Below are 27,516 nucleotides of genomic sequence, written 5' to 3' on the forward strand. Positions count from 1 at the left end.
CTGAAAGGTCACAAAATCACCCATTCTGAGGGTAAATGCTTGAAAATTTTCTTTTTCTTGACGTTTCGGAAACTCAAGCTCATTTTCATGCAGAAATTGTATTGAATAACATCTACCATTTTTTCATGAAGCATGCTTGTAATTTAGAATCTACAAATTGATTATATCAGTTATTTTGGTCTGTGGTTTGGAGTAAATTATACATAGGAGCATCACTTCATTAAAGATTTCTCATTGATTGGGATTACTATTTTGACTATTGACTATTTTTAGGATGCCAGCAAGGTAGGAAAACTTTTGATGAAAGAGATATTTCCAAAGAAATATTATGAGATTCAGATTTTATAGTATATGTTGAGTGAAAAATTTCATCTGACTAAAGCTAAGCTTGGTCACTGAATCACAAGATCAAATCAGAGGAAATTTCCAAATTGTTCTGTAAGTCAAATAATAATAAATTATAAATTTTATTAACCCTTTTAGTGCAATCCTTCTTCCCGGGGTACAGTCGAAAAATGTGGAGGGTATTTTAATAAAATGTAGCAACTAGGAAAAATAAACATTATACAGTTAATTTTATTTATATATTTAAGCGTTTTTTTTTATTAATGAGATTAAATTGGACAATAATCACAACATTTTTATACGTTTACTGATATATAAGTTTTTTAATTTCAATGTCCTCAAATTTAACAACAATAACGTAAAAGCCGATATATCGGCGTGCCACACTAAAAGGGTTAATTCAAGGATATAATTATATGTGTAGGAAAACTCAGAATACATATATAGATTTAAAATATACTATAAAGTACTATTATAAAAATTCATTTACGGAATAAAAGGCGTTTGACTGTAAAATCTCTTTGATTTTGCCTTAAACCTAGCGAGACTCTTAGTACCTTTAATATCAGCAGGTAAATGATTAAAAAACTTGCATTCTTATGCTTATGAGGGTTCTGTTAGCTTACACAGAGAGATTATGAGCCATAATTCTGAAGTCACAGTTATCTGGTGTCATGCCTGTGCACATCATTTTTTGTGGTCAGACCCAACTATGAATGCTACCATTTTACATGGATAAATGAAGAGTAAAAATGATTGTATACTGTGCTGTTAGATTAATATCTTGCCTTTCAATGCCTTTGATGAGTTTTCTGGTTGTGATGTTTACGCTGAGGCTATGCTGTGGTCAGCAGGTTTTATAAATAATCTCCTCGAATGACAATTACTCTAGATTATTGAGGGTAAAGTTAGGAAAGAACACAATTTTTAACTATAAATTTTAGCTTTTCCTAAAAGAAAATGAAAAATTGTAAGGGTGTAACTATTATGTGATGAAAAATACTTATAAAGATAGCAGAAAATGGTTTTGTATTTTACAATTGGTTATCCTTTGAAGAAATCTTCTAAAATCAATCAAGAGTTTTTTTCACTGCCCATTTTCTTCTGCAATACTAAAGCAGATATCCAAGTAAACTTGACTCATTCCTTGTCAGATAGTAAAGAAAGTTTTACAAAGGGAATGTTAATAGAAATATGTAGTAAGCCTTGTGTATCCTCACATTTAAATCTAATAGTCCTGGTGTTTTTGTGTCTGATTTTATTGTGTTTAAAGATTGCGAAAAACATCAAAGAGAGGTGAAACTCACTCATGGATAATCTGCATCATAAGCAATACATGCATGGATAATAGGGTGGTTTCCAATTTTTTTTGCTGACTAAATCGAAAGAGTATTACTCCAGGAGTACGTATTTCATGCTTTTAGATTTTTAAATGACGATATCTATTTTTCGCGATTAAATGAAAAAACGATGCAGGCTGCTAGCAGGTATTGCTTGGCTTAAATAAGGATTATCAATACCCTATCAAATGGAGGAAACTTCCGACCATAGGCAATTGTAATAAGTGATTACTAAGACATGTTTCCCTGAGCTCTGTGCCACATGCATGCATTGGTAATCTCAGACGATTTAAAACTCCTATCTACTCGTATAGAAACTAGGTCCCTGTGACGTCAAGTGGAGTGGCATCGCGTGGGCGCCAATCTGGCCTCTTTCAAATGAGGTTCAAATTGAGAATTAACATTCGTCTGAACTGGGATTTCTAAAACCAAATAATTTGTAAGTTATGAATACACTAATGGTGGATAATGAATCGAAATCAATACCTTACGTTTTCTTTGATGAAAGAAACTACCATATTTGAAGTTTGTAAAGAAAAAAATCCCCGCAGCTCCCCAGCCACCACATGAAAGTGTAACCACAAAATAGCCCTGAGTTAATCTCTGGCTTAGTGAATGTTGTACATTTTATCGCATAGTAATGAAATAGAACATTTCTGAAATGATTGAATGCATGCACAATAATTAAATCGTTCTTGCAGTTCCCATATCCTCCTCCTCAAGCGAATGAGCCAACAAAAACTCTCAAGAGTCTTGTCAACATCCGTAAAGAGTCCCTGAAGTTCATCAAATTGAAGGATCCATGTGGTAAGCACTATTCTTTCCCTTAGTTGTTTGTATTACGAAACAAATAATCAAATATGCATCAAAGTTACTTGTTGGTGTTTACAGTCCTGTTTTTAGTAAGTTTACTGCAGTAATTCTCTCTTTTCAGTCATAGACCAATTAGTAGTATTTTTTGCAAAACCATAAGTAAAATTGAATTAAATTGTGATTGACTTAGACTTGCAACCAAAATTTCCCGAGAGAAAATATTCTTTAAAATGGCATTGTATTTTATAATAAGAATATAATTTATGTCACCCTAAGCAATCTAATTAAATTTTTCGAACCAACAGCTGATTTGTGATTCAATTTGACTGTACAAATTATGTGATGTAATCCATGGTAAATCATTAAATATATTATAGGGGAAATGAGTAATAGTAGGTTTACGAAGGCTTTTATGATGGAGATGTCATCAAACTTAACACATTTACGGCTGTGATATTTTAGTAAATATCTCCTTGAATTTATAATTTTTTTCTTTATCGGTGCTTAATATTGGATCATGAAGATTAAAATATCATTGCAAATTTATTTAAAATGTTTACTGTGTTTTGAAGTACTGCAGTCATTGTGAGTGGTCACGTGGAGCCGTAGTGAAAATGAGACAAGTATATATGGGCATGAATAGTCAAGTAAAGCAACCACATAGTGTAAGAGGAGAGTAGCAAATTGTGAAAGATTTTGTCACGGTGAAAAAATGTTGATGGGGTGGGGGGTATGACCTATGACTTACTCCTCGCCACTGGCAGATCAACATTTATAACTTGAGCAATCATGATTCCGATTTTATTTGATTGGTGTTTTAGCATTGTGGGTTGGACTCAAGCTGCAAAAGATGTTTCATTTTCTCAAATATACTGCTGCTTTTGAGTTGCTTCTAAAGACCCAAAAATGCCAAAACGTACCCTTACATTATTTCGAGTGAGTGTGAAGGCAAGCCACTCTGTTGTTTGAACTGTCTCGACTCAATGCATCGAGTGTTATTTTTAGAACGAGGCAGCTTGTGTTTCTTGTTTTTGATTTATTGTTTTTTAAGATGTTTCTGCAATAATGTTTGAAGTTATTTATTATTGTACATATTTAATTTCAAAAGGTGTACATGAAGGTACACAATTATTCCGTTTTAGTGAATAGTCTTGTTTTCTCCAACTCCTTAAATATTAGCGTGAAAAATTGTTTTTGTCATCTATTAGTAATATTTTCAACTGTAATTTCAATAATTTTATAGCAAGCTTTAAAGATTACCTTTTTTTACCTCATTTCCACGAAAAATATGTCAGAATGGATGTGTTGTGTATAGAAATATTTTTTTCATTGCAGTTGTTTTGGAGTGTTCCCCTCCAGCAACAACCGTGAGAGATGAAGTTGCTGTTTCTCTTGAAGTTGATGATGTCCCTCTTGTAGAGGTGAGGCTGTTTTTCTTACCTTGTTTCCTTATTTAGAGCATTGTATTTTGCCTATATACATGAAAAACAGTGGCATTTTTCTTTGTAAAATGATACTGGGCTTGCCACTGTTTGAAATTGATAAGCAGCTTACATTTATGGCTCTGACTCATCTTAAGGCTAATTCTTCAAGCTTGAATTGATCATTGAATACATATTCAGTGCAAGTAGGGGATGTATTGCGCTACCTTGGTTTGACAAGGTTATAACTGACATTTTTGCAAAATTTGGTGTTTTCACTCAAGATAACTAAGTTTATGTTTCTCTATGTGTTGCACCAGATTTTATTCCTCTATGTAAAATAATAACAGATTTAGAACAGTGACAAAGTTCCAACTGCAAGGAGAAAAAACTAATATTTGGTGTGACAAGGTTCTAACTGCATTTTACTTATTTTATTACTCATATAAACATGTAAAAAAATAAAATAAATAACATATTTTCTTAAAGTAATAATTACAAGTGTATCTAGTGGATCACTAGTGTATGTGCCAAAAATCAAAAATAAATTCCTATTAATAATAGAAATAGAGCAGTTTAAAACTTTGACAAGGTTTTTCTCAAATCCAGCTGATGGTCAGTTAGAACCTTGTCAAACCAAGGTAGCGATTGGTTGATACCTGATATTTAGGTGAAAGACCATTGACCTCTGGAGGACAAGCCCTGGTGATCCCAATTATTTTCAGAATTTTTAACTACGTTCTACCACTGGGACAACCTTCGGTGAGGTTAAAATTCCTCATATTCACCTCATTATTATGGGATTTAATAGCATACCTATAGAGTTTTTTGTCAGTGTTACAATGCCTGAGCAATTAATTATGAACATATTTCCGAGTTTGATTGGTTTGCTTCCTAGTCCAGGGGAATATTTTCCCTGTACAAAAAGGCAGCAACAATCATTTCTATACTTCTCTACTTTTCACTCAGCAGATTTGATATGTACATACCTGTGTATCAGTCACAGACTTGAAAAGTACTGTATAGATGCTGTAAAAGTTTCTAGAGACAATATTGCTCTGAAAAATTTTTCTGTCTTACATAGTTTACAGCTGTCTATAGGGATTTAAGCTATGGTTTCCTTTTTCTTTCCCTTGTATTAATTCAACTGTTTTGTTCACAGGATGGAGTAACCCCAACCATGCAGCCAGACATGGGTAAACCGCTGGACCGTTTTGGAATTGAATTTACGTTTGATTGTGATACCCGATGTGCCATTACTATCCATTACCTGTGCACTGAAGATATCACATCAGGAGGTGTTGTGTAAGTTTATCAATTCAAAGTATAGGGACTTTATACAAAAATTAATAATCCTCCTCACCAATCAATAAAAAACAACCTGGTAAGCTACTTCTTGCCATCATGACGTCTAAGAAGAGGTACTGAGTTGTTGTAATGAAGGTATATTTGTATACTCTAATTTTTATTAAATTAGAGTAAGACCTGTTGTTGCAATACATATGTATGTCCGATTTTTTCACAAATGTATGCTTGAAATGGTTTCTTATCATTTTCAAAATTCCTTTCTCATAAAAAGTGCCATGCTTGGTTGATGTGCATTTTTACTATGGAATGGTTATTTTTTTTACTGAGAAATACAGTGGAACCTCGTTAAAGCGAGTACGGGCTATAGCGACACCCCCGCTATTACGAGAGATAGCCGATGCACCGTCAATTTACCCTATAATAAGCGTGTTAAAAAATTCGTTTTTACGAGACCCTTTCGGTGTTGGCTCTCGCCATAGCGAGGGTTTCACCGCCGGAAGACTTTCATCAAGACTCCTTAACCTCTATAATTGCTAGCGATCTGTTAGAAATGAAGTTAATGGAGTGCTCAGTCTCAAATTTATGTGGAAAACTGTCGTTCGATAAATATAATGATGACGAAACAATGCGTTGCATGATTTTTATTCAGTGCGGCGCTTATAAATTGTTTGAATAGTTGGTCGTTATTTGAGTAAGGAAATTTAGTGATGCAAAAAAACATCGCCTTTCGTCTGGATTTATGCTTACGTTTATCGGATAGACGTTTATCTGTCGCCGTACCACTCCTGTTCCTGTATATCTGTTCGCAACAGGTATATTGGCTATTATTTGCTCCACCTCCGGTAAAGCGACAATTCGCTATAGCGAGTGTTTATTAGTGCACCGTGGGGTGTCGTTATATCGAGGTTTCACTGTAGTTAGTTATTTCGATTCGAAACCCAGTACCGATTCCTGTGTTTTCAGTTCCAAATTGTCGATTCTGATAAAATAATATTAAAGGCAATAAGTAAGTAATAAATGGAAGCAAAGTTTGAAAATTTTAGTGAACAAAAAAGTTTATGAAGCCTGGCTAAAACATATGATCAGGCATTGGTTTTGGTAAGTGTTTTGAAATTTTAAGAAAATAACACTAAACAAAATTTAACACAAGTCTTAAAATAATGTTATTTTTACCTCTAAAATAGTTTGTTGGAGATGCATGATTAATGACAAGGAATTTTCATGTTAATTGAATTATTTATGTTTTCATGTAAACTAAATTGGATTTTATTTCTCCATAATGGACTTTGAAGGTGTGGATTCTTCAATTCCACTAATGATAAGTGGAATCAAGAATCGTGAATCAGAATCGATCTATTAAAAATAAGTCACAAATGGGTGTATACCGCGTGTCGTAATGGAGATTGCCCCGAAGTTTAGCGACCGACTGCTGGTCACCTATTCAAGAATATGATACTGGGAATTGGTTTTTGCTGCCTTTTTTATTTTTCAGGTGGGAGGGGTGGGCGGTATATATAAAAAAGGCAGCAAAAACCAAATCCCAGCATCATTCCCTTGAAGAAGTGACCAGCAGTCGGTCGCGAAACGTTGGGGCAATCTCCATTACGACACACGGCATACACCCGTATGTCACTTATTTTTAATCACCATGAGCCGCGAAAGCTTCAATCAAGAATTGATCCATCCTTAATTTTTACCATTAAGCTTTAATATCGCGTGGCAATAAAGATCATACTTAGTGTGAATCAGGTGACAGGTTTCACAGAGGGTCTGTTTTACTATTTCATTAATTCCAGGTACACCCCTCGTGATCCTTCCATGAGCTCTGAGACATTCCGTTACGAGCGTGGTGCCAACCAGCACTTCAGTCACCCCTCGCACTGGTTTGAGCCTGGGCGATTCTCAGATGGGGAACTCATGTACCACCACCTGTTTGCACGCCAGATGAGCAGCAACCATCAGGGGCAGGTGCACGGAGCTAACGGCCTGCACAACGCACCAAATGGGGTCCACCACTCGTCAGCCACTGTGGAGAGCGGGGTCAGGAACATGTCTGTCTACGATTTGCGGGAAGTTTATCCCATTGTCATCCATTGCGTTGCTGAGGAAGAAGGTGAGCCTTCTGCTTGGAATGCATATGTATTTATTAGTTCGCATAGAGCAATACTGCCATTTTACATACAATATACCGGGTGTTTCAAAATTAATGTCAGGGTTTTAACCCTTTATGACATTTATCATACTTAACTTACAAAGATATATCATGCATCTGATGAAAGAGAAACTGAAAGAGTTATGTTTGTTGGCAGCAATGCGCATGTGGACTATATGTTTTCCTCCCCATCCATTAGAGAGTGCTAATAGTAAATATCGTGACTTGTGAAGAGAAAACTTTGTGTTTTACTGTTTGCAAAGACGGAATCTGTATTTACTGTGCGACATGCGTGCACACAGTTAAAACTTATGTGTTTTTATGTAAAACTGTTTGAATTTCTCTTTCATTTGATGAATTATTTATAGCTCTCAGTTTAGTGTAATATTTATTTATTTCCGTACCACCAAAATCAGCTCTATACGGCCTTTTACATCGGGGTTATTAACATGCTAACAATTTAATGTACACAAACAACCATGCCCTGGATTGGGGTAACTTACCCAGCCGGTACTCGAACCTGCGACCTCCTGTTTCGAGGGGCGAGGACTTCACCCCGCTGTCACCAAGGCTGGCTAAATACTAGAAAGTGTTAAAATCCCTTTTCTTTCTTTTCTTCTTGCAAACACTGCTTCATACTTCAGGAAAATGTTTCTGAACTTAATGGTGTGGTCCTCTCTCATTGTTTGAAATGTTGCGTGTATTTGTTTCAGATGGAGTTTGTTCAGGAGGAAGACAGTCGCATGCCACCATTGCTGTTGTGGAGCGGCATTCTGATGGCTCCTATGTGTTGAAAGCTTTAAAGCAGAAATTGTTTGTTGATGGACTATGCTACCTTCTGCAAGAGATTTATGGCATAGAAAATAAGAATCCTTCTTCTCAGAATGCAACTTCAACATTCAATGATTCCAATACTGAGGTGAGATTTTTGTAACATAGTTCCACAAAAGTTTCTAATTGGTATTAACCATTATTTTGTATGGTTCATAGCTGCTGCATGACAATGCTTTCTATTTTAGTATTAATCCACTCGACTGATATTTGAATCTTCCTTTTTTTCCTATATTTTTGACTGAGTGTTGTTTGCATGAACTTTTTTTTGCACCTGTCCTCTGGGTAGTATTTGAAGAGGAAGTCTTTACATTGCATTTTTTGGCATATTTGTTTGTGAATTCATTGTGGTTAATCCACCGGTTGATATGCTGTATTTCTGTTGTTTTTAGGAACCATGTGTAAATTGTTATCAGGACTTGAGTGATAATTAGAGTGTATAAAAAAATCTTTTAATTTTTGGTGATGTGGAACTATTGTGCTTTTATATATGATTCTTCACTATTTTCATCTAGTAAAGGATGTTTTAATGACTTCTTAATGAGACTTTTTGGGAATTTTCCCTATTTTTGGCATTCTGGGCCTCTATCTTTTAAAAAAGACTTTTCTGGGACTTTATTATCACGGTCAAGTTAATGCTTGATATGGTGATCACTTTAGTTTAAAATAAAACATGCTTTCCGCACCAGGAACCTCAGTTGTATTACACTCCAAATCAATAGAAAAAACCTTGCACAAGTGAGGTCTTGCTTTACAAAGCCTATTTACCATAATTCTTAGATATATTTAAATTAAGAACATTTAATTAATTATATTACAAGAAAATTAGGATTTACACATAAATCTACTGATGAAAAACAAAATTGTATTACAGGAAAAATTTGGTGCATTCAATGGCATTGCATATTTTGCAGTCTTGAACAATACTGATTAGCATTTTATATTGTCCTATATTTTTATTTTGTGTACAACCTACAGATCTCTGGACAAATGAAAAATATAATTATTATTATCTTAAAAGCACAAATTAAATTAAAGAAAAAAATATATGCTTCTTGGGCATACATACAGAAAGTAAACCTTATCTTTTTCTTTGCAATAGAAGGAATTTATTTATTATGCACCTTAAATTGGTAAATTTGAAACACAATTAATTACTGTATTTTAACTTAGCAATAATTGAATTTCATTAAAATTTAATTGTGGGGCCAGGCTGCTTAAAATAATCCTTGAAGGCTGTGGGCTTGAAATGAGACTTAGGCTGTTCGATGTAGGCCTATTCCATGGAATGCGCAACATTTCTGACAGTAGATTATTGGCGTCGTACAAATAAGATGGATTTAAATCTAAATAGATTAGCATGGCTAGGTTTTTTGTGTTGTGCAACTGGGAAAATCGTATCTCTGGCAGCTGTGCAATTAAGGGTGACTTCCTGTAGAAATACATGAACATATTTACATCAGGCAAACCTACTTTCATTGTAGATGGTGCATTAAGTTTTAAGGCCGCTGATTTTTTTCTAAATGGCTACTCACCCGAAAGCTATGAACCTGGTGTTACTTGTCGACGTAATCTTCCTGTAGACGTACACATTTTTCACTATGTTGACGCCATGATTCCATGGCCACAGCAAAGGCTTCTTATTGTGTCTATTTTGACAACTGGAAAACCGCCCAGATTGTTTTGGTTTGTTGCCACTTGATGTTCTGCCTTCGTTAAACTGTTGCATCCATGGACACACTTTCGACACATCCATAACTCCATCACCACATGTCTCCTTTAACTGTGGATGAATTCCAAATGGTGTCACACCATGAAAATGCAGAAAACAAATGATTGCATGCTGTTTGTGTAAGGAAAATGTCGTTATTTCAAATATCTAAAACAGTTCTCATTCTAGACGCTGCCGAAAGAGTTCTACAGTGCAACCTCGATAAAACGACACCCCACGGTGCACCAATAAACACTCGTTATAGCGAATTGTCGCTTTACCGGAGGTGGAGCAAATAATAGCCAATATGTATACCTGTTGCGAACAGTTATACAGGAACAGAGTGGTGCGGTGACAGATAAATTTCTATCTCATAAACGAGACGAAAGGTGATGTTTATTTGCATCACTAAATTTCCTTACTCAAACTACGACTAATTGTTTGGTGTTTTCTTGGCCATGGTGTCTGCCATCAAATGCTTTATATTCATGCAACTCATGGACGTGCGGGTATGCTGAAGACTGCTTTCTGCCGCCCGAGGAACAAAAGAAGATCAAGCATTCGCGAATGCTAATGTCACAATATTTTCACCAAAATTAACTACTTCTTTATCGAACGACAGTTTACCACATAAATTTGAGACTGAGCACTCCATTAACTTCATTTCTAACAGATCGCTAGCAATTACAGAGATTAAGGAGTCTTGATGTAAGTTTTTCCGGCGGTGAAACCCTCGCTAAGGCGAGAACCAACACCAAAAGGGCCTCGTAAAAACGAAATTTTTAACACGCTTATTATAGGGTCAATTGACGGTGCATCGGCTATCTCTCATAATAGCGGGGGTCTCGCTATAGCGAGGTTCCACTGTATCTGCCTAACAGTTCAGCCATCTCTGTCACATATTGACAAAGTGCGCATTTCATTTAAAACAACACCCATGTTTCTCTTCGTTTCCATTCTGGATAAAAAAATTGGAGCTCTTAGAAATTGTATGGGCCTTCTACAACTGAAGGTTTTTCAACTGAAGTTCCAATGTGATAACCCTGCCCGTGTTCTTCCTCATTTACTTAGCAGGCCCCTGTGGCTGACACTGCCGTGGTGTCAAATGAGGAGGGCGTGACGCTGGCGGATGCACTCCCACTTCGAGTGGCACTCACAGACGAGGCTGGAGAAGAGGGAGGAGAGGTGGAGGGAACCGTGGACCGTGGCGGCACTACCGCTGTAGCTGGAGATGCGGCCGAGGACGATGAGGAGGGGGAGGATGGTGGCTCAGAGTGTGTGATTTGTATGTGCGATCCTAGGGACACACTCATCCTTCCATGTCGCCACCTCTGTCTCTGTAACTCATGTGCAGATTCATTGCGCTATCAGGTATGGGTCATGGTGTTGGAAAAGTCAGTATTAGAGAATCTTGTCCCATGTGGAGAATCTTGTCCCATTTTCATTTTATGCGTGCTTTTTGTTTTTCTTCAGGCAAACAACTGTCCCATCTGTCGAGCTCCATTCCGAGCTCTCCTTCAGATCCGAGCTTTGCAGAGGATAGCCCCTGGCAGCACAGCCGGAGTGGGTGTACTCACAAATGCCACTGAAGTAAGTCACGGTGTATTCACCAGTATTGGTATTCATAGCACTGCATGAAACAAGTGACTTTGTACGCATTCATGTGCACGTGTACAAAGTTAAATACAGTGAAACCTCGATATAACGACACCCCACGGTGCACTAATAAACACTCGCTATAGCGAATTGTCGCTTTACCGGAGGTGGAGCAAATAATAGCCAATATACCTGTTGCGAACAAATATACAGGAACAGGAGTGGTGCGGCGACAGATAAACATCTATCCGATAAACGTAAGCATAAATCCAGACGAAAGGCGATGTTTTTTTGCATCACTAAATTTCCTTACTCAAATAACGACCAACCCAAGTAACATTTTTGGTTGGCCCTCTGTTGGCAGATGGTGGGACACAGCGGTTGGCCCATGGTATGATTTGGCCACCTCGCCAACCGTATCCCAACCAACGATTCCCCAACGATGGGCCAACAGAGCATTACAGTCGGGCCTTCGTATTCCCAACCCAAGGCCAACAAATCTCCAACGATACACCGTTGGCCCTTTTAAATTCTGCCATCCGTTTCCCAACAAAAGCTATATTTTACTGGCATTTCTCATTTTTATAGAATGAGAGTTAAATTAATTTACCTTCTCACTTGATATGATACCGGTAGATAGAATCTTTACCTTTAGCTCCCTATAAATCAAAATGAAATGAAATACATTAACAATCAATGCTATCGGACAAAGTAAGGTTACAGTGGTTAAAAGTGGAAAACAAAAAATCAATATCAGTTCAGAAGGTCCCCAACTTTTATTTTCACAAATTAGGACAATTTTTATTAGGACAAAATTAGGAAAATTTCAACAGCACTTTTCCACATTACAATATGGCACACACAAAAACTGTCCATCTTCTTTGTAGGGCAACAAAACACACTTAGATAAAATCTGGGTGGACTGCAATTTGCATCCAGGTACTAATTTTTTTTCATACAAATATACCAATGGTACCACTTCTAAGAGGTAATTCAAAGAAATCCTCCTTAATTTCAAACATGTCACACTGCAAGATATACACCCCTGAGTTATTTGATTCAATTGCCTTCACAATTCCTATTCTCTGGTCTTCGGTAACGAAATTGTTAAGTTTAGTCCATTTTACTTAATTGGATTAATAAGTGCAAGATTTAGGGATCATATTAATAGGAATCACAGAAACACTGATTGAGTATAATAGTTGATGTATTTTCCATAAAATAATAATTGTGCAGTTGTTATTTAGGTTTACTCACACAAATTCAATCTCATTCTCTTCAGAGAGGACTAAATCACTCACTTTGTCCATTGAAACACTGTTTTCATTAAAACTTCCACTTATACTAGATATGCCACAATCTGAAAAAATATACATATCGATCTATCTAAATTAATGATGAAAAGTTTAAAATTCCACGAAACTATCTGTTTAAGGTAACATGATTTTAGGAATGCCAGTTTTGTAAGACTTACCAAATGAGGTCAATGCCTTATATTTGTTAGAAGCACTCGACTTATTTTATTTAACTGCTATCACAAAGTAGGCATGGGCAAAAAATACCGGTATTCGGTAGTACCGAGTATTATTTTTTTTCTACTTCGGTAGTACCGGCCAATATTTTTTTAGCGGTACTACCGAAGTATCGGTACTAGAAATACCGGTACTTCGACGGCGCTGCCATCTTATGTATTATCAATGAACTACCTACCCAGCTACTTAAATAATTGAGTGCTGATAATATATCAAGCGAAGAAGGCCATTTCCAAGAAATAAGCACCAATTCACAATGACTTTGAGCAAGAAGTGTTTATTTAATTAATGCCAAGGATATTTCTCAAGAAATTATAACAAGAGACAATAAAATGTAGATGCACACTTATGCCATAAGTGCACATCTTGATTATAAGCTCACTAAAAGTAATACCATACGTTTATTTTAATTTAAACTGATGTTATAAGCACTGATACAGTTAATAAACGTAGGAAGAGGCTGAAAAATAGTGATGCTATCATGATATTGGCTAAGCTTATTAACAATAGTCATCAACTTTTTTAATGTATTAAAAATGTTTATCCGTTTCTCGTTTTTTTACATACAACCAATCCAGTGCACCACCAAAAGAAGACCAAATTAATTATGCTCCTTAATTATTAAGATGTGTCCTCCTTCCTTAGCTTATTTATTCTTTTCTCGTCATTTAACGGTACTTTTACAAAACTGTGAGTTCGAGACAAGTGTTATCATTATTGATATAGAAGATATTCATTTACTCAAATAAGGTAAGAAAAGTCAAAGTTATATCGAACTCCACATATGTATTTCTTTATCTGAAATAAATGGAACAGCGACATACACGTCAAATTTTATTCGATCGCAGTATTTTAGCCATAACTAACACCAATTCTTGTTGTGTAAAATCATAAAACTAAATGTCTTAACATTATAGGGGCTTTTTATAGGTAATCTCAGACTGAAACATAAGCTCTGTGAATAAGAAGACTTTTCATTATAAGTTCTCGGCAGAAGACGTTCTAATGTTGGTCTCGAGTCCGAAAAAGCCGTTGGCTTTAGGAAAACAAGTCATCTGATGGAGTTCCCGAGAGAACTTTACACTTCATATACGCCAGGAAAACTCCAAAATTTAATGGTATGCACCAAAATCATTGCCTTTAAAAACTTCATCGCTATCACCCTTCTCACTATGATAGAATCTATCCTCCATGTATTTTTCCGATAAATTTTCGAAAAAAAATCCAGTTAATGATTTGTTTAGTGTATTCTTGCTGTATGTTACGCTAATTTGCCGAAATACCGGATAATTAGGGCAATACAAGAGATAAATCATGACTTATTAACATATTTTATCAATTATGAAAGTACCGGTATACCGGTATTTTTTCGCCGGTACTACCGGTAGAGTACTATTATTGCTTTTTAATACTCATCACAAAAATACCGGTACTTTTTCAAGTACCGCCCTTGCCTATCACAAAGACAAAGCCCTAACAACCAAACAAGTCTTGGTTGTTTGGTTGCTAGGGAAACATGTGAACCGTATCCTGCAACGTATGCAATCGAGGTATACATCGTGCTTATTCACGGCCCATATCGAACTTCCATCGGTTAAGTTAGACTCGAAACAGACAGATCTTATAAATCTACAATTTTTCGTGTGTCCTCCGGGATATATATACTAACAAGTCGTATTAAAGAAGCCTCCGCTTCTTGGAACCATTTATGTCAAATACCATGCTGAAAACACCAGAAAATTAGCAGAAAATTACTTTAAAAAGAGTTATACATAATTTCCAAAAATTATCTTATAATATATTCTTAAAAAATTAACTTAAAATAATTATTCTGCCTGCACATAGTCGGTAGCACTGACTGTCAAAGCAAGCGATTATGCCATCCCTATTTTTTAATGAATAGATGCTACCGATCCGATAACCATTTAATACAATAAATCGATTACAATGGAATTTCGCCCATCTCTACGTTGAAGATCTTGTCGGAATTTTGTTTGCAGCTCTCATGGCGGAAATTGAGGAAATGGTATGATGTCCCAATGGTGGCCCAATGATAATCCATCTCGTAGGGCCATCGTTGGGGATTTCCGTTGGGCCAACAGCATAAACCGTTTCGTTGGGCCGACGAACAATATCTGCGTTGGGCCAACAGCGGAATTTGGTAGGCATATCCACCCACAATGAGCCAACCGTGACTGCGGTTCCCCAACCGAGGCCCAACGGTCAATGTTACTTGGGAACTATTCGAACAATTTATAAGCGCCACACTGAATAAAAATCATGCAAAGCATTGTTTCGTCATCATTATATTTATCGAATGACAGTTTACCACATAAATTTGAGACTGAGCATTCCATTAACTTCATTTCTAACAGATCGCTAGCAATTACAGAGGTTAAGAAGTCTTCATGAAAGTCTTCCGGCGGTGAAACCCTCGCTATGGCGAGAGCCAACACCGAAAGGGTCTCGTAAAAACGAATTTTTTAACACGCTTATTATAGGGTCAATTGACGGTGCATCGGCTATCTCTCGTAATAGCGGGGGTGTCGCTATAGCCCATACTCGTTTTAACGAGGTTCCACTGTACACCAAAGGATGAAGTTTGCCTTGAAATAACAGTCAAATATTTTTTCATGGCAAATTTCATCATTTGGTGCATTACTATTCATGTTACTTTTCACCATATAGTAGTAGTTGCAGCATTGAGTGTTTGGGGGCGTCGATGGCTAGGTCATTCTGCACTACTGCTCAGTTATTTGATTCAAATCGTTTATTCAAAGAATCGTTTATGCGTAATTTATTTGCATGAAATGAGTAGGAACTTTTATATTTTGCTAAACAGACCGATTTCCTTGAGAAATAATATTACATTATTCAAATTAGTAGGGTGGTCTCCTAGAAGGGATTCAAGGTCCCCCCCTATACTGAACCGTATCCGCTTGTCGCGGTATTTGTCACACACTGTAAGGATATGTCAGATACTTAAGGGGCACCTTCACTCATCACACTGAGGAGCTTGCTTCTCTTCGGTAAAGAGAAAGGCATGAGTCAAAGGGCAGTGCCCTATCCTTAGCTGTGAAATTACTACTTCCTCCCTTCGATTGTTCCTGGCGTAGGAGGGCCAAGCTGATGTTGTCGCCTTGATGCTTCGTAATTTGTTATCGTGCAGAGTCCTCCATGACTCCCTCCACTGTTTCAAGTTTTATACATATATATAACTTTGGTGTTGACATTCGGAATTTTCATTATATTTTGATAATACATCACCATGAAAAGGCTACCAGACAGAATAGTGGAATTGAGAGCTGTATCAAGAAAATCTTAGGATCGTTGACTTATGGTGACGATGAATCACTTTATCCTTATGGAAAAGTTTGCTAATTAATGGAAAACCTTGTTGTTTCAGGGAAGCTGTGACAACATCCCATCGGGCTATGAGACCGTTTCTCTGATTGAAGCCCTCAATGGGCCATGCCAAAACCGTTCCACGGCACTGGCCCCATCTTCTCAGCTTCCTTCGCTCACCACAACAAGTGCTGGCAACCAGACCTCGGCATCTCCACGACATGTAGATGCCCTTGAGGGAGCCGTGGAAGCAGCTCGCATCCTCAACTCCAACTCTGGGGAGAGGCGTGGGGGTGCTGGTGGGAGGGGGAGCGAAGGCAACGGGACAGGTGGGGGCAGTGATGGTGTCAGTGATGGCCTCAGCGGAAGGCCAACATCCGAGGTGAGAAAGCTCTCTCTCTGTTTCCTCCTTCTTTGTCAAGTCTTTCCTCTCTGGAGTCCATATCCTGTTGAGTTTCCTTCTTCATGTGATGGTTCAAACCACAAGTATTCTGAAGAGTGGGGCTGTGCCAGTCTCGACTTTTCAAGAGATTCGAGCGATGTATAAGTACTGCTTGACCCTTGTCCCATTTTAAGGATAATTTGTTCGAATATGTGTCTTAGTTTTGTCTACCGTTGGTTCAAGATTTTTCGTGTAGGAGAGGACGTAATTTTTCTGGGTCTTGCAGTATTATGCGACATGGTAAGGTAATATTAATTCCCTTACATTTGTGTGGTAATTTTATGATGTGATGACATAAAATATCATGATGTCTGTGAGTTCTAGGCCTAGAATTGAGAGGATAGCAAAGCATTGGCTTCAGTATAGTATTGCCTACTGCGGATGCACAAAATTTGCTCTTACAAACGTAGGTCAATTCTAGCACTAGCAGCCGCCCTATATGTTATGCAAACCACCACTATCACTGACTTTAAGCAAATGTCATTGGGTCCCAGAAAATTCTTAAGATAAACAGTCTTCCTCTATTTTAAAATGTTATTAGATTTCCACAGGTTTAGCCAGTCCCTTCACTATTGTATACCAGATGTTTCACTATATCACTTAAACATTCATTAAAGTTATGAAAAAATCTTTTCCAGATGTGTAGATAATTGTGTTCACTATATTTATCTTAGCATTATTAGTAGGAATAAATTATGAATGGTATTATGGGCACACTAGAATGAGTAAACTAGGGTGGTTAGATCCCCATTAATGGAGTGGTGAATAAGTGTTGAATATAAAGCTAAAATAACTTATCATGTATGTGAAATAATTCTTTTACAGTTGTTATAACTGTGGTTTACATAAATCAATGCAATTAGTACCATGGAAATTTATCCCTTTCTGTAGAATTTGGAAGAATAAAACCTCATTAGGGTATCTTTCCAAAGTATCTATGAATAAATCCCTATTCTTAGCTGATTAAGTTGACAAGTGTAAGGAATTTAACTAACTCACACTTGCGACTGTTCAAAGCTATTTTTTTTTTACCTTTGAAATTACTTCTATTCAAAATTTTTTATCTGCTACTCTCTTAACCATGGTGGTTCATAAGTGGTGGTCTGAGGTGTGAAATTAATGGCCTAGCACCATCTTGATAATAATTGAGCTATTGTTTTCTGTTATCTCCAATGGCTTTCTTGTCTGTTGTTATCAAGAAGTCAATAGTTTTGATATTTTCATCTTTTTCCTTATGGCATGTTATCAATATCATCTTCCTTTAGTAAAAAATGATTTTAATTTTATTTATTTGTAAATACAGTTAATCTCTTCATATCCTGCCTCCCTATGTTGTAAGCTCCCTTGTATCTCAATATCTTAATGGTCCCACCAAAATTCAAGCAATTAACCTGTGGGAACCTTCTTCACTTGCCTTTACTTCTTAAAATATTCATACATTGTGCTGAAATTATAGCCCCAGACTGTGAAACTACCTACAACCAAAGAAATGTTCACCTCACACCTACACTTCGCTATAGTTTTCTCCGGAATTTTATCAGGTAAGTTGATCAGCCATTGTCGACATTTCATTGTATCAGGATGCTGATTTCTGGGTCAAGTTTGTATGGTTTTATGTTATCCTGTCCACTGGCTATTCAGAACTTGATGGCACTCAGGTTGTCTTTGGTTGGCCGCCATTGGTAGTTTCCCTGTTTCCATGAGTCGTCTTAATATCCCTACTCGCCTGTTTCCATGCTTGGCTGGTTGTGTATTATGTGTTGCAGTGGATGGTTATATCTGCCAATGTTATCTGGATAGACTTTGGTTTGTTAGTCCCATTACATATTAGGTAGATCTGTAAAAAAGCTTTGCATTGTCAATCATGATGCAATGGTCTCTGTTGAGGGTTGGTTCCTCAACTGATGACTTCTGATGTATCTCTTGTGTTCTTAAATCCAGGGTTTAATGCAAAGTGTTTCTTCAACATCGAGGTGGTGAATTTGCAGCTGAATTTAGACTTACATACTAAGTATTATTATAGTTAATGAACATGTATAATAATTCTTTACTTACTTCTGACGTCAGTTTTTGAATGAAAACATTAATTTTAAAATTGATAAACATAGAAAATAAAGACTGCCACCTATTAAATTTTTGTTTAAAATCGCTAATTTGAGAACAGATTCATCTCTATTCTGATATGTAATGTAAGTCTTGGACCCTTCAATTTCATTATGAAGAGATTTTACTGTATTGTTTAAATAATTGAAAAACACTGATGTATTAACTCTTTACGTGTTACTTTTCTTGTCATAAGGAAAAAATTGTAAAATTGTCAGAATCCTGAGATAATCAATTTTTCCGTTTAGAGCCAAATTTCGAGGATATATGCAAGAGATGTGCAAACTGCTCTTCTCTCTATCTACGTACATTTACATTGCTGTAGCAGCAGATTCAGTATCTGGATTCTTTCTTTTTTTAGTAGATTTTGTATTTAGAATAGAATTTGTTTTTGCCGTAAAATGTGATGTGTTATGTATTATAATCGCATGGTTATGCTGTTTTAGTGAATGTTTAAATCATTTTTTAGGATGACCATGAAGTGCTATTTGGAAATATAGTTGTTTATTTCTCTTAATTTCCTGGTCTATTAGATGTCAAATGAAATTTTCAATAGATTGTGGATATTATCGTGAGAAAATCTTGGTATCAAAATATTTTATTTACATGGGTGCTAAAATTTACCTACCATTATGAGCCTATCGTATGAGTGGTACTTCTTGAGTACTTAGATTGTTCTCCAGATTAGAAAAAATGCAAAGAATTGGTTATTTTTAGCGATTTAAAGTTAATATGTTGTCCTTAAATGTTTCATTCTGATTATTATTTTCTTGGCAGAATACTTTATTCTAATATGTACCTCCTTCTGTAGCATTATGTGTAGCATGTTGGTGACTTCATTCAGGAGTGAGTGTGAATATCTTTAGTTGTGTGCTAAAAATCTGTGTTCCTGTCATGGAATGTAATGTTGGAAGGAGAGGATTTCTTTTGCCATACATATTGTAAATGGCTATTCTTGTCATTTTCACGGCATAACTTGTGGCTTTTGGTCTTGCTGTTTCTTTTCCTCCTTCTTAACTGCTTTTTATTACCATCATATATCCATTGGCAAGAGAACCCTGGCTTATGCATCAAAATACAAGCTATGCTATTAATTAATTCAGCTGAATAATAGTATGCATTCATCATTTTCCTATGCCCTTCGTTTGGAAAATTATTTTTTAAAGGTTTTCATTTGTGCCCATTTTTCATCAGACAAGTGTCCCGTTGCCTTTTCTATTTTTTTCCTTGAGAAGTAAAATGAGAGATGTTTTGGTGAAGGCTAGTGTCAGAATCAGTGTTTGTGCTTTACTTCCCTATTTTTTAATCAATTTATCTGAAATATAATTGTAGTTGCATTTGTTTCACTTTGCTTTAGAAACATTAATTTAATTAAATCAATCTGTAAGTTAATTTAAATTCTTTAGCCTTTTTATCTCATATAGCTTTGACTCTAACAATTTATTTAGGATGGAAAAAGTGGAAGCTCAAAAAATTTCCTAATTTGTGGCTGATTTATTTTAATATTGAAAACTACCTTGTGGAAGCTCAAAAAATTTCCTAATTTGTGGCTGATTTATTTTAATATTGAAAACTACCTTATATCACTTCCTTATATACTTTCGTGACTGTTGTCAAAGGTAGTTTCCAGGCCCAAGGAAATGACAAGGGAGGGAGGCTTGTGCAACTATAAGATGGTGGAATTTTTAATGGTTATGAATTACATTAGGAATTAAGGCTAGGGGGGTTTTAGGCAAAACTAATACTGGACCACAGCAAGGGGGAGGTGCAGGGGCCCTCCCTTAGAAAATATTTAAGGTAAATGGTTCAAAATGGTGAGTTATATGGCTGTGAGAATAGTTTGATGTTTTGTTTGTGAATCATCTGTCCCCCTAATATTAGTTATAAAATTTATCGCATGAAAATATTTTTATTAAAAAAATTCTCAGAGCTCCAGCGGGGATGGTTTACTTCCTAAACCCCCCTCATTGCGTTGCTGTGTGTGGCTTACACTGGTCAAAATTAGCGTTAATGCCCAATGTTTACTGAAAATAAGGTAGAATTTTTTCCTCCCCAGAGTGATCACCATTGCTTGACATGAAAAGTAATGCCTATTTTTTTTTGTCAAGTGTGTCTTCTGAATAAAGAATTAATATTTTATTTTAAAATTTATATTTCCTTTTTTTTGTAACAATATGAAATTATAAGCTTGTCATATATACAATAGTGCCAACAGAGGTAATTTAAATGAAGTAAAATACCAAGAGAATGATAATTAATGAAGAGTGGGTCGATTTTGGAGATATATTATGCCAGTAAGTCAGTTATTCTTAAGTAATCTTTAGGTTGCAATTGGCAATTGCAGCTATGCATGTCCTGGTGTACTGGTAAGTAATTCTTGGTGAAAAAGTCATTTGCCAGGACTGAAGTTCAACACTAGGCATTTTGAGGTTGAATGAGTGCTTTAAGCCTCTGATACCATGCCTGCTGTTGGATTTTCTAGAGATTTGCCAATGGAGGTGGGGGGGCCAAGCAAGGCTGCTTGTGCATTTTGAGATTGAGTAAGTGTCACTGGTGTTTTGGGTGCGTGTGGATGATATATTGTGAAAAATATGATAGACCCTTGCTTAATGATCATCTGATCCTGATATTAATCTGTTCCTGAGAACTGATCCTTAGGAGTTTTGTGTTGAATCTGCATTATTTCCAGACGAGGAACCAGTTATAATTGCATCATTGTATGAAAATAGTACATTTAAAAATGTGTTCCGTTAACGAATAAGGTGTAAAAATTCACAATTGATAACTTAATGTTTTAGTGGAAACAGAATCAGTGAAATTTGGAATTTTGAAACCGCTCAGATCACATGTAAAATTCATCTTATGTCAAACCCATCAGAAAGCAGCGGTATACTGTATTTAGAAATAACGGGAACCTGATGATAAGTTAAGAAAATTGGCGATAAATGATTGTCTGTTTTATCGCACCAGATGAAAAATATTTCTATTTGGTCCATTTTTTTTTTGCTTCTGATATTTTTCAGCTTTTTATGTGGCCCAATACTTATCATCTTGATGTTATTTATTTTTATTTCTAAATATCCTTATTAAAAAAATTATCCTAATCCAATATTGATTTTTCCATATAGCTCAGACCTTGGGATGAATGGACATGGGTGGATAAATGCCGTGTCCTGAATGTTGCACTGTCTTTCCAGACATGTTCATTGTCACCATGACTGTCATTCCTGTAGTGTCAATTGTGATTATGCCTGAATTTTTTTATAATTTATCATTGGCGGGTTTTCTTGTTTAGGAAATTAAAATAAAGTCAGAGAACCCCACCAAATGTGCCAGATCTAACATGAGGTCCGTGTGCTTCATTACTCACTTCTTTGTCTTGTGCTCTCTAAGTTTGGATGTATTGGAACTAATACTTCTCTGAGAAATGTGTATCTGTATGCATATGCAGTAATTGATTTGGAGAGAATGGCATTGCTGTTGATGGGCATGGCTTTCAGAATTAACTCGATGACCTCTTCTAAACCTGATCAATCCTTTACGGGGCTACTATTTCGACTTTTGTCCAAGTGTCTTGTGTATGTATAATGATCAGTGAGCCTCATATTCTTTGTAGATTGTGTATTTGTTTCACATGGAATGTACTCGACACTTTCCTCTTTCTTACTGTAATGTGTTGTTTCCTTATGAGTTGAGTTCATTTTTAAAGGAATGAGGAAGCTTCTTCTCATATTTGGTGGATTTCAGTGCTTCTTTGCTTTGTCTTTAGTTTCGCATGTCTGTTCTTGCGTCGAGAGAGGGCAGTGGGCACAGCATGCCAGACGGACGGCTAGTTAGAGACAAGAGCGCCCTGCGGGGGGCTGCGTCTCGCTTACTCTCCACCGCGCCTCCACAATCTCCTAACTCCACACCTCCAGAATCTGATGCTATACCTCCAGGAGCTGATGCGGAAGAGGTTTGACCATTAGTCGTAGTGTGTTCCTATGGTGGCAGCCACCACTTCTCTTCCATTTATCAAGCCCATTTTTACCTTTTTTATGTCATTTATGATCATGCTGGTAACCCATGTTATTTTTCTTGTACTTAAATTGGAACCATTGGGGTTGTGTGAAATATCTTAGTTTGTGGCGTGAGATTTTCTGAAGGTAGGGTGCATTCAGTGAAATGGCTGATAAATGTGGTTTAGCTGAAACATATATGCTCATTTACATTTATCTTTGTGGTTCATGAGGTAGATTAAGAAGAATGGGTTTAGCAGGCGGAAAGTTTCTCGCCACATGACTTTCCCATTCCCAATTGCTTCCCTATCAGACGTTAGATGCACATGGTTCAAAATTTTCCTTAACCTTCGAGCGGGTGCACTGGCGTATAAAGTACGCCAATCTTCAAAAACCAAGGATTTCAACCTTGTACGAACATTCTGGTCCAGAATGGCCTCATGTATTCTTACAATGCACTTTGACTATCTATAGTGTGAGTTTTTAAAGCGCAAATATTGTAGCTAATTTATTTTTAGATCGGCAAGAAGAACCAACACCCGTGGCATACACAGTACACCGCGTGACCGGCCCTGTACCTCATGCTTTGCTTTTCTTGAATAGCCTCGTGTATTCTTACAATGTCATTTGACTGTCTATAGTGTGAGTTTTTAAAGCACAAAGTATTGCAGCAAATTTTTTTTAGATCGGCAAGAGAAACTCTATACCGGTGGCATATATATTACGCCTGTACCACCTGTGTACCTTTATATCTGTATGCAACTATAAATGTACAAGATTGAACTAATTTCTAAAAATAAAGATAAATTTTAACAAAAATCAATTTTTATCATATAGATGCATATATTGTGGACAAAGTATGCGGTGCATCCGGTCATGCAAAATATCAGGCGCACCCACTCGAGGGATAAAAAAAGGAGAAGGAAGTATGTAATTTGGTGATCCCAAGTTTGCCATGTCTCTCACTCTTGGTATCCCCCCCTAAATGTGTCTGAAGTACACTGATATTGTTGATCTTATATGAAGGTTACCCTCCCTCACGTACTTTATTCCCGTCCCCACCGACAAAGATATTTTGAACCGAGTACATATAATCATGTCAACAAATGCCTTGTTCATAGTAAACTAGGTAGTGACCAGAAACAATATTGTGTGTATTCTGCCACTCTTATTATTGTGTGGCTGGTTGAAACACCTTTATTAACATTGGTGCCATTATCAAGGGATTAGTTAGTTGCAAGTTGTTTAAATGGCAGGGTTGTTAAACCGCTGGGAAATCAGGTAATTCTGCAAAAAGGGCTTTGAAATGGATCAGTGAACATATTTTTTTATCCCTCCTCCAATTTAAGAAAAAATTAGCATTTGCCAAAACCTTCCTTCACTTGCTAACATAAACTTTTCTTATGTGGGCATTATGGAAAGAAAGCCAAATATTGTTTGCTATTTTTGAAGCTTTTCTTTAACAATGTCATAAGATTACTGTAAAAATACTATGTTATAAAACGGTACCTAAGTAGTATGTATTAGAAAATTGAATTTATTGAAGTATTTATTAATATTGTTATTAATGCACATAATACTAGGTACTATTTGGATATTCTGAACTGCCTGAAAAATGTTTCTTTTGAGCGTTAAACCAACCAAACCCTCCACTTGACCACTATTATTTTCTTTATTAAAGATTAAGACCTTCCTTTGTTATGTAAGCAATACCATGACAATGCCCCCTCCTACTTATAAGCAAAGTAAGCAAACTCATTACCTTCCCCTCCCCAATGAGTGCATATATAATTCTTGGATGTCCCTAAGTGACTGTGTCAATTACATGGGATATGATGTTTTCTGTTATAATTTTCCCCATCATTGTGAAGTATCCTAGCTCAAGCGATGCGTGGACTTGTAAGTGAATACTGATCATGAGGCATAATACTGGGATGTGGATCTCGTGATAGGTCTGATAATTGTTTTTTGGGTTGATGTTGACTCATTTTGGTAGATGACAGTTTTGGATGCATTCCAGCTCCTGTCTTCGGGTCCCGGCTGGAACACCTGCCAGGGACAGGACCTGGAATGTGCTCAAAACTGTCGTCTACCAAAATAGCCAACATGGCATTAACCCAAAGAAAAATTATCAATTTAATGACTGCGTAAGCCTCCGATCCAAATGATAGGTCTTTCAGAAATTGCACCAATGTTTAGTATATAACTGACAAAGACCCCTCTCTCGTCTCCGGAACAGTCGGACACAGAGCCTGACAGTGAGGCAGAGAAGACGTCTCCATTGCTGGATGCAGCAACAAGCACAGATCCACTCCCTCTTGGTGTATCGCCTGCCTCTGGGCGAAGGGGTGAGGGCGATTCGGCCGGAGCTCACCAGTCAGAGGACGGAGGTACGTCATCCCCTTCTCTCATGTCACCCTCCTATTTGCTCTCATCCGGGTATGCATTCAGACCATACCCATGTGGGGAGAAGTCTTCATGACCTTGACCGATATTCATTCCCCTTCCATGCTTGTGTTAATGTGATGAGTTGATGTATTTTACTTTCTTGTTGGAATGCGATTTTCCTCAAAAATTAATTGTACTGTATTTTCTCATGTACCGCGTGCATCTATTTCTCATGTTCAGTGGTGTCAAAATAGGGGTGCATATATTACACAGGTCACAGAAGTATTTCCATTTTTTGCTGGCCTCGGTGGCAGAGGGATAAAGTCCTTGCCTGCCAAACAAGTGGTTGAGGGTTTGAATCCCGCCTGGCTAGGTTGACCCTGTCCAAGATATAGTTATTCAGGTGCATTTAATTGTTAACTTGTTGAAAAACCCCTATGCGAAAGGTTGCTGTTTTAAGTGCCGTGGGAGCAAAATGAAAATTTTTAGTGGTATCCATAGCAAGGGCACAGAATGGCAATGCCAGCAATTTCCTTTTTTTTAATATCTCCCTACCAGTTTCATCACCCAGAAATGGGCCTACAAAAAATACTCTCTGCCATTGCCACTTATCCCATGTGCATGATGGGCGAGCAAGTTGTTGAGGTTGGCAGCCAGCAGTTGTTGAAGCAAGTCTGTCGTTTCTGGGGAAAAAGTAGAATAATGTTCCATTATAATAATTTAAATGCTAAACTCGATTGTTTCAGGCGTAACTTAGTGAAAATCCATTGTAAACAATAAAAATGTATGGTGCTTTATCACATTAAAAATTGTGTGAAAAAGTGCCATACATTTTTATTGTTTACAATTTAAATGCTGTCGTTTTTACATTTAAAATTACATGTTATCTTCAGCTCACTTATTTGAGATCAGGATTTTACTAAATTCATTGCCAAAAAAACAAGGTGTGTCTTGCATGAGAACACCTGGTACGTGAGAATATTCAGTAATTCGACCCAGGTTTTGATGCTATTACATCATCTTCAGGGTACAAATGTTGTTAAGTGCAGTTAATTATAAATGTTTTGGAGGATGGAGTGAGGAAAATTAGGGATAGAGGAGAAGGAGATGGCTGAGACCAAAGAAAGAGGTGATGGGAATAGGCAGGATTTTTTCTTCAGTATTTCCCATCTCTTTTCCCTCCTCCCTCCCCTCATCTTCCCACCTCCATCTGCCTGTGTATGTATAAATTAAATCTGCTTAACACCATTTCTGCAGTGGATAGTTTTAGGCATGGCTTTGTGAAATTGTTACCTGTTGAATAAAAAAAAACCATGTAAATTTCATAAAATAATGTTAATATCGACCAGTTTCTTCGCTGTGAGACATTGTCATCTAAATTATTTTTATGAATTATAGAAGGTTTTTTTTATTCAACATGAAGAAGCAATTTCATGAGTCACTCCTAAAACTATCTCTTGTAGAAATGGTGTTAAGCGCAGTTAATATATCATCTGACGATGTTGCACGGCGACGAAACTGGTTGATATTAAAATTATTTGGTTAAGTCCACAGGGTTTTTTTTTAATCAACCATTTTCACAGTTGGACTGCCCAAAGTTATCCCACAAGAGAATATTAGGGGTTGGAGATCCCTTGCGACTGCATGTCTGATATCAACCTATTTCTGTCTGCAGTTTACTACCCATACCTTTGCCTTCCTATGCTTAGTTTTGTCATAAAGGTATGAATTAATTGTCACGGAGACTCGGAAATACCCTTTCTTCTAATTTTTATAAATTTCTTCATAACTTAACACCATTTTATGTTAAAAATGTACCATTTCAAATTACTGAATACTCAAAAATTTTGTGAAAATTCTCACCTATTCTCACAAAATAAAAGTTCCATTATACATACAATATCTATAAATACACTTCCCTCTCTTTACCTGGGGAGCAGTCATTAGCTTTATCTTTCCTAACCTGGCAGCATCACCTCCTACCTCTCACTTGATTCATATAACTGTCATGGGACCACTCCGGCCAGCTCGACTGTGCACCGATGATGTACAGCAGACTCCCGATTATCCGGCTGTGGTTTATCCGTTTTGTGGATTATCCGTGCGTGATTTTCAATCTTGCTCAATTTTTTCTGCGATCTTTATTTTTAAAAATAAAATCGAATGCAAAATTGTGGGAATTACTGCATTA

General features: G+C 36.7%; 1 protein-coding gene across 5 annotated transcripts in view; it reads left to right on the top strand.

Annotated features, from left to right (window-relative positions):
- Positions 1-27,516, top strand: part of LOC124166095 (E3 ubiquitin-protein ligase MGRN1) — a 46,103-nt gene that overhangs the window by 1,640 nt on the left and 16,947 nt on the right. For 4 of the 5 annotated variants that reach the window (XM_046543721.1, XM_046543723.1, XM_046543725.1 and 1 more), the window contains 10 exons: positions 2,387-2,492; positions 3,834-3,919; positions 5,082-5,224; positions 7,024-7,340; positions 8,093-8,298; positions 10,993-11,292; positions 11,395-11,511; positions 16,456-16,776; positions 22,709-22,894; positions 25,177-25,327. In XM_046543721.1, coding sequence (XP_046399677.1) covers positions 2,387-2,492; positions 3,834-3,919; positions 5,082-5,224; positions 7,024-7,340; positions 8,093-8,298; positions 10,993-11,292; positions 11,395-11,511; positions 16,456-16,776; positions 22,709-22,894; positions 25,177-25,327 — 1,933 coding nt within the window. The remainder of the gene's footprint in view (positions 1-2,386; positions 2,493-3,833; positions 3,920-5,081; positions 5,225-7,023; positions 7,341-8,092; positions 8,299-10,992; positions 11,293-11,394; positions 11,512-16,455; positions 16,777-22,708; positions 22,895-25,176; positions 25,328-27,516) is intronic. The other variant, XM_046543722.1, reaches the window with a different exon arrangement.

The sequence above is a fragment of the Ischnura elegans genome, chromosome 9 (genome assembly GCF_921293095.1).
Source record: "Ischnura elegans chromosome 9, ioIscEleg1.1, whole genome shotgun sequence".
Lineage (NCBI taxonomy): Eukaryota > Metazoa > Arthropoda > Insecta > Odonata > Coenagrionidae > Ischnura > Ischnura elegans.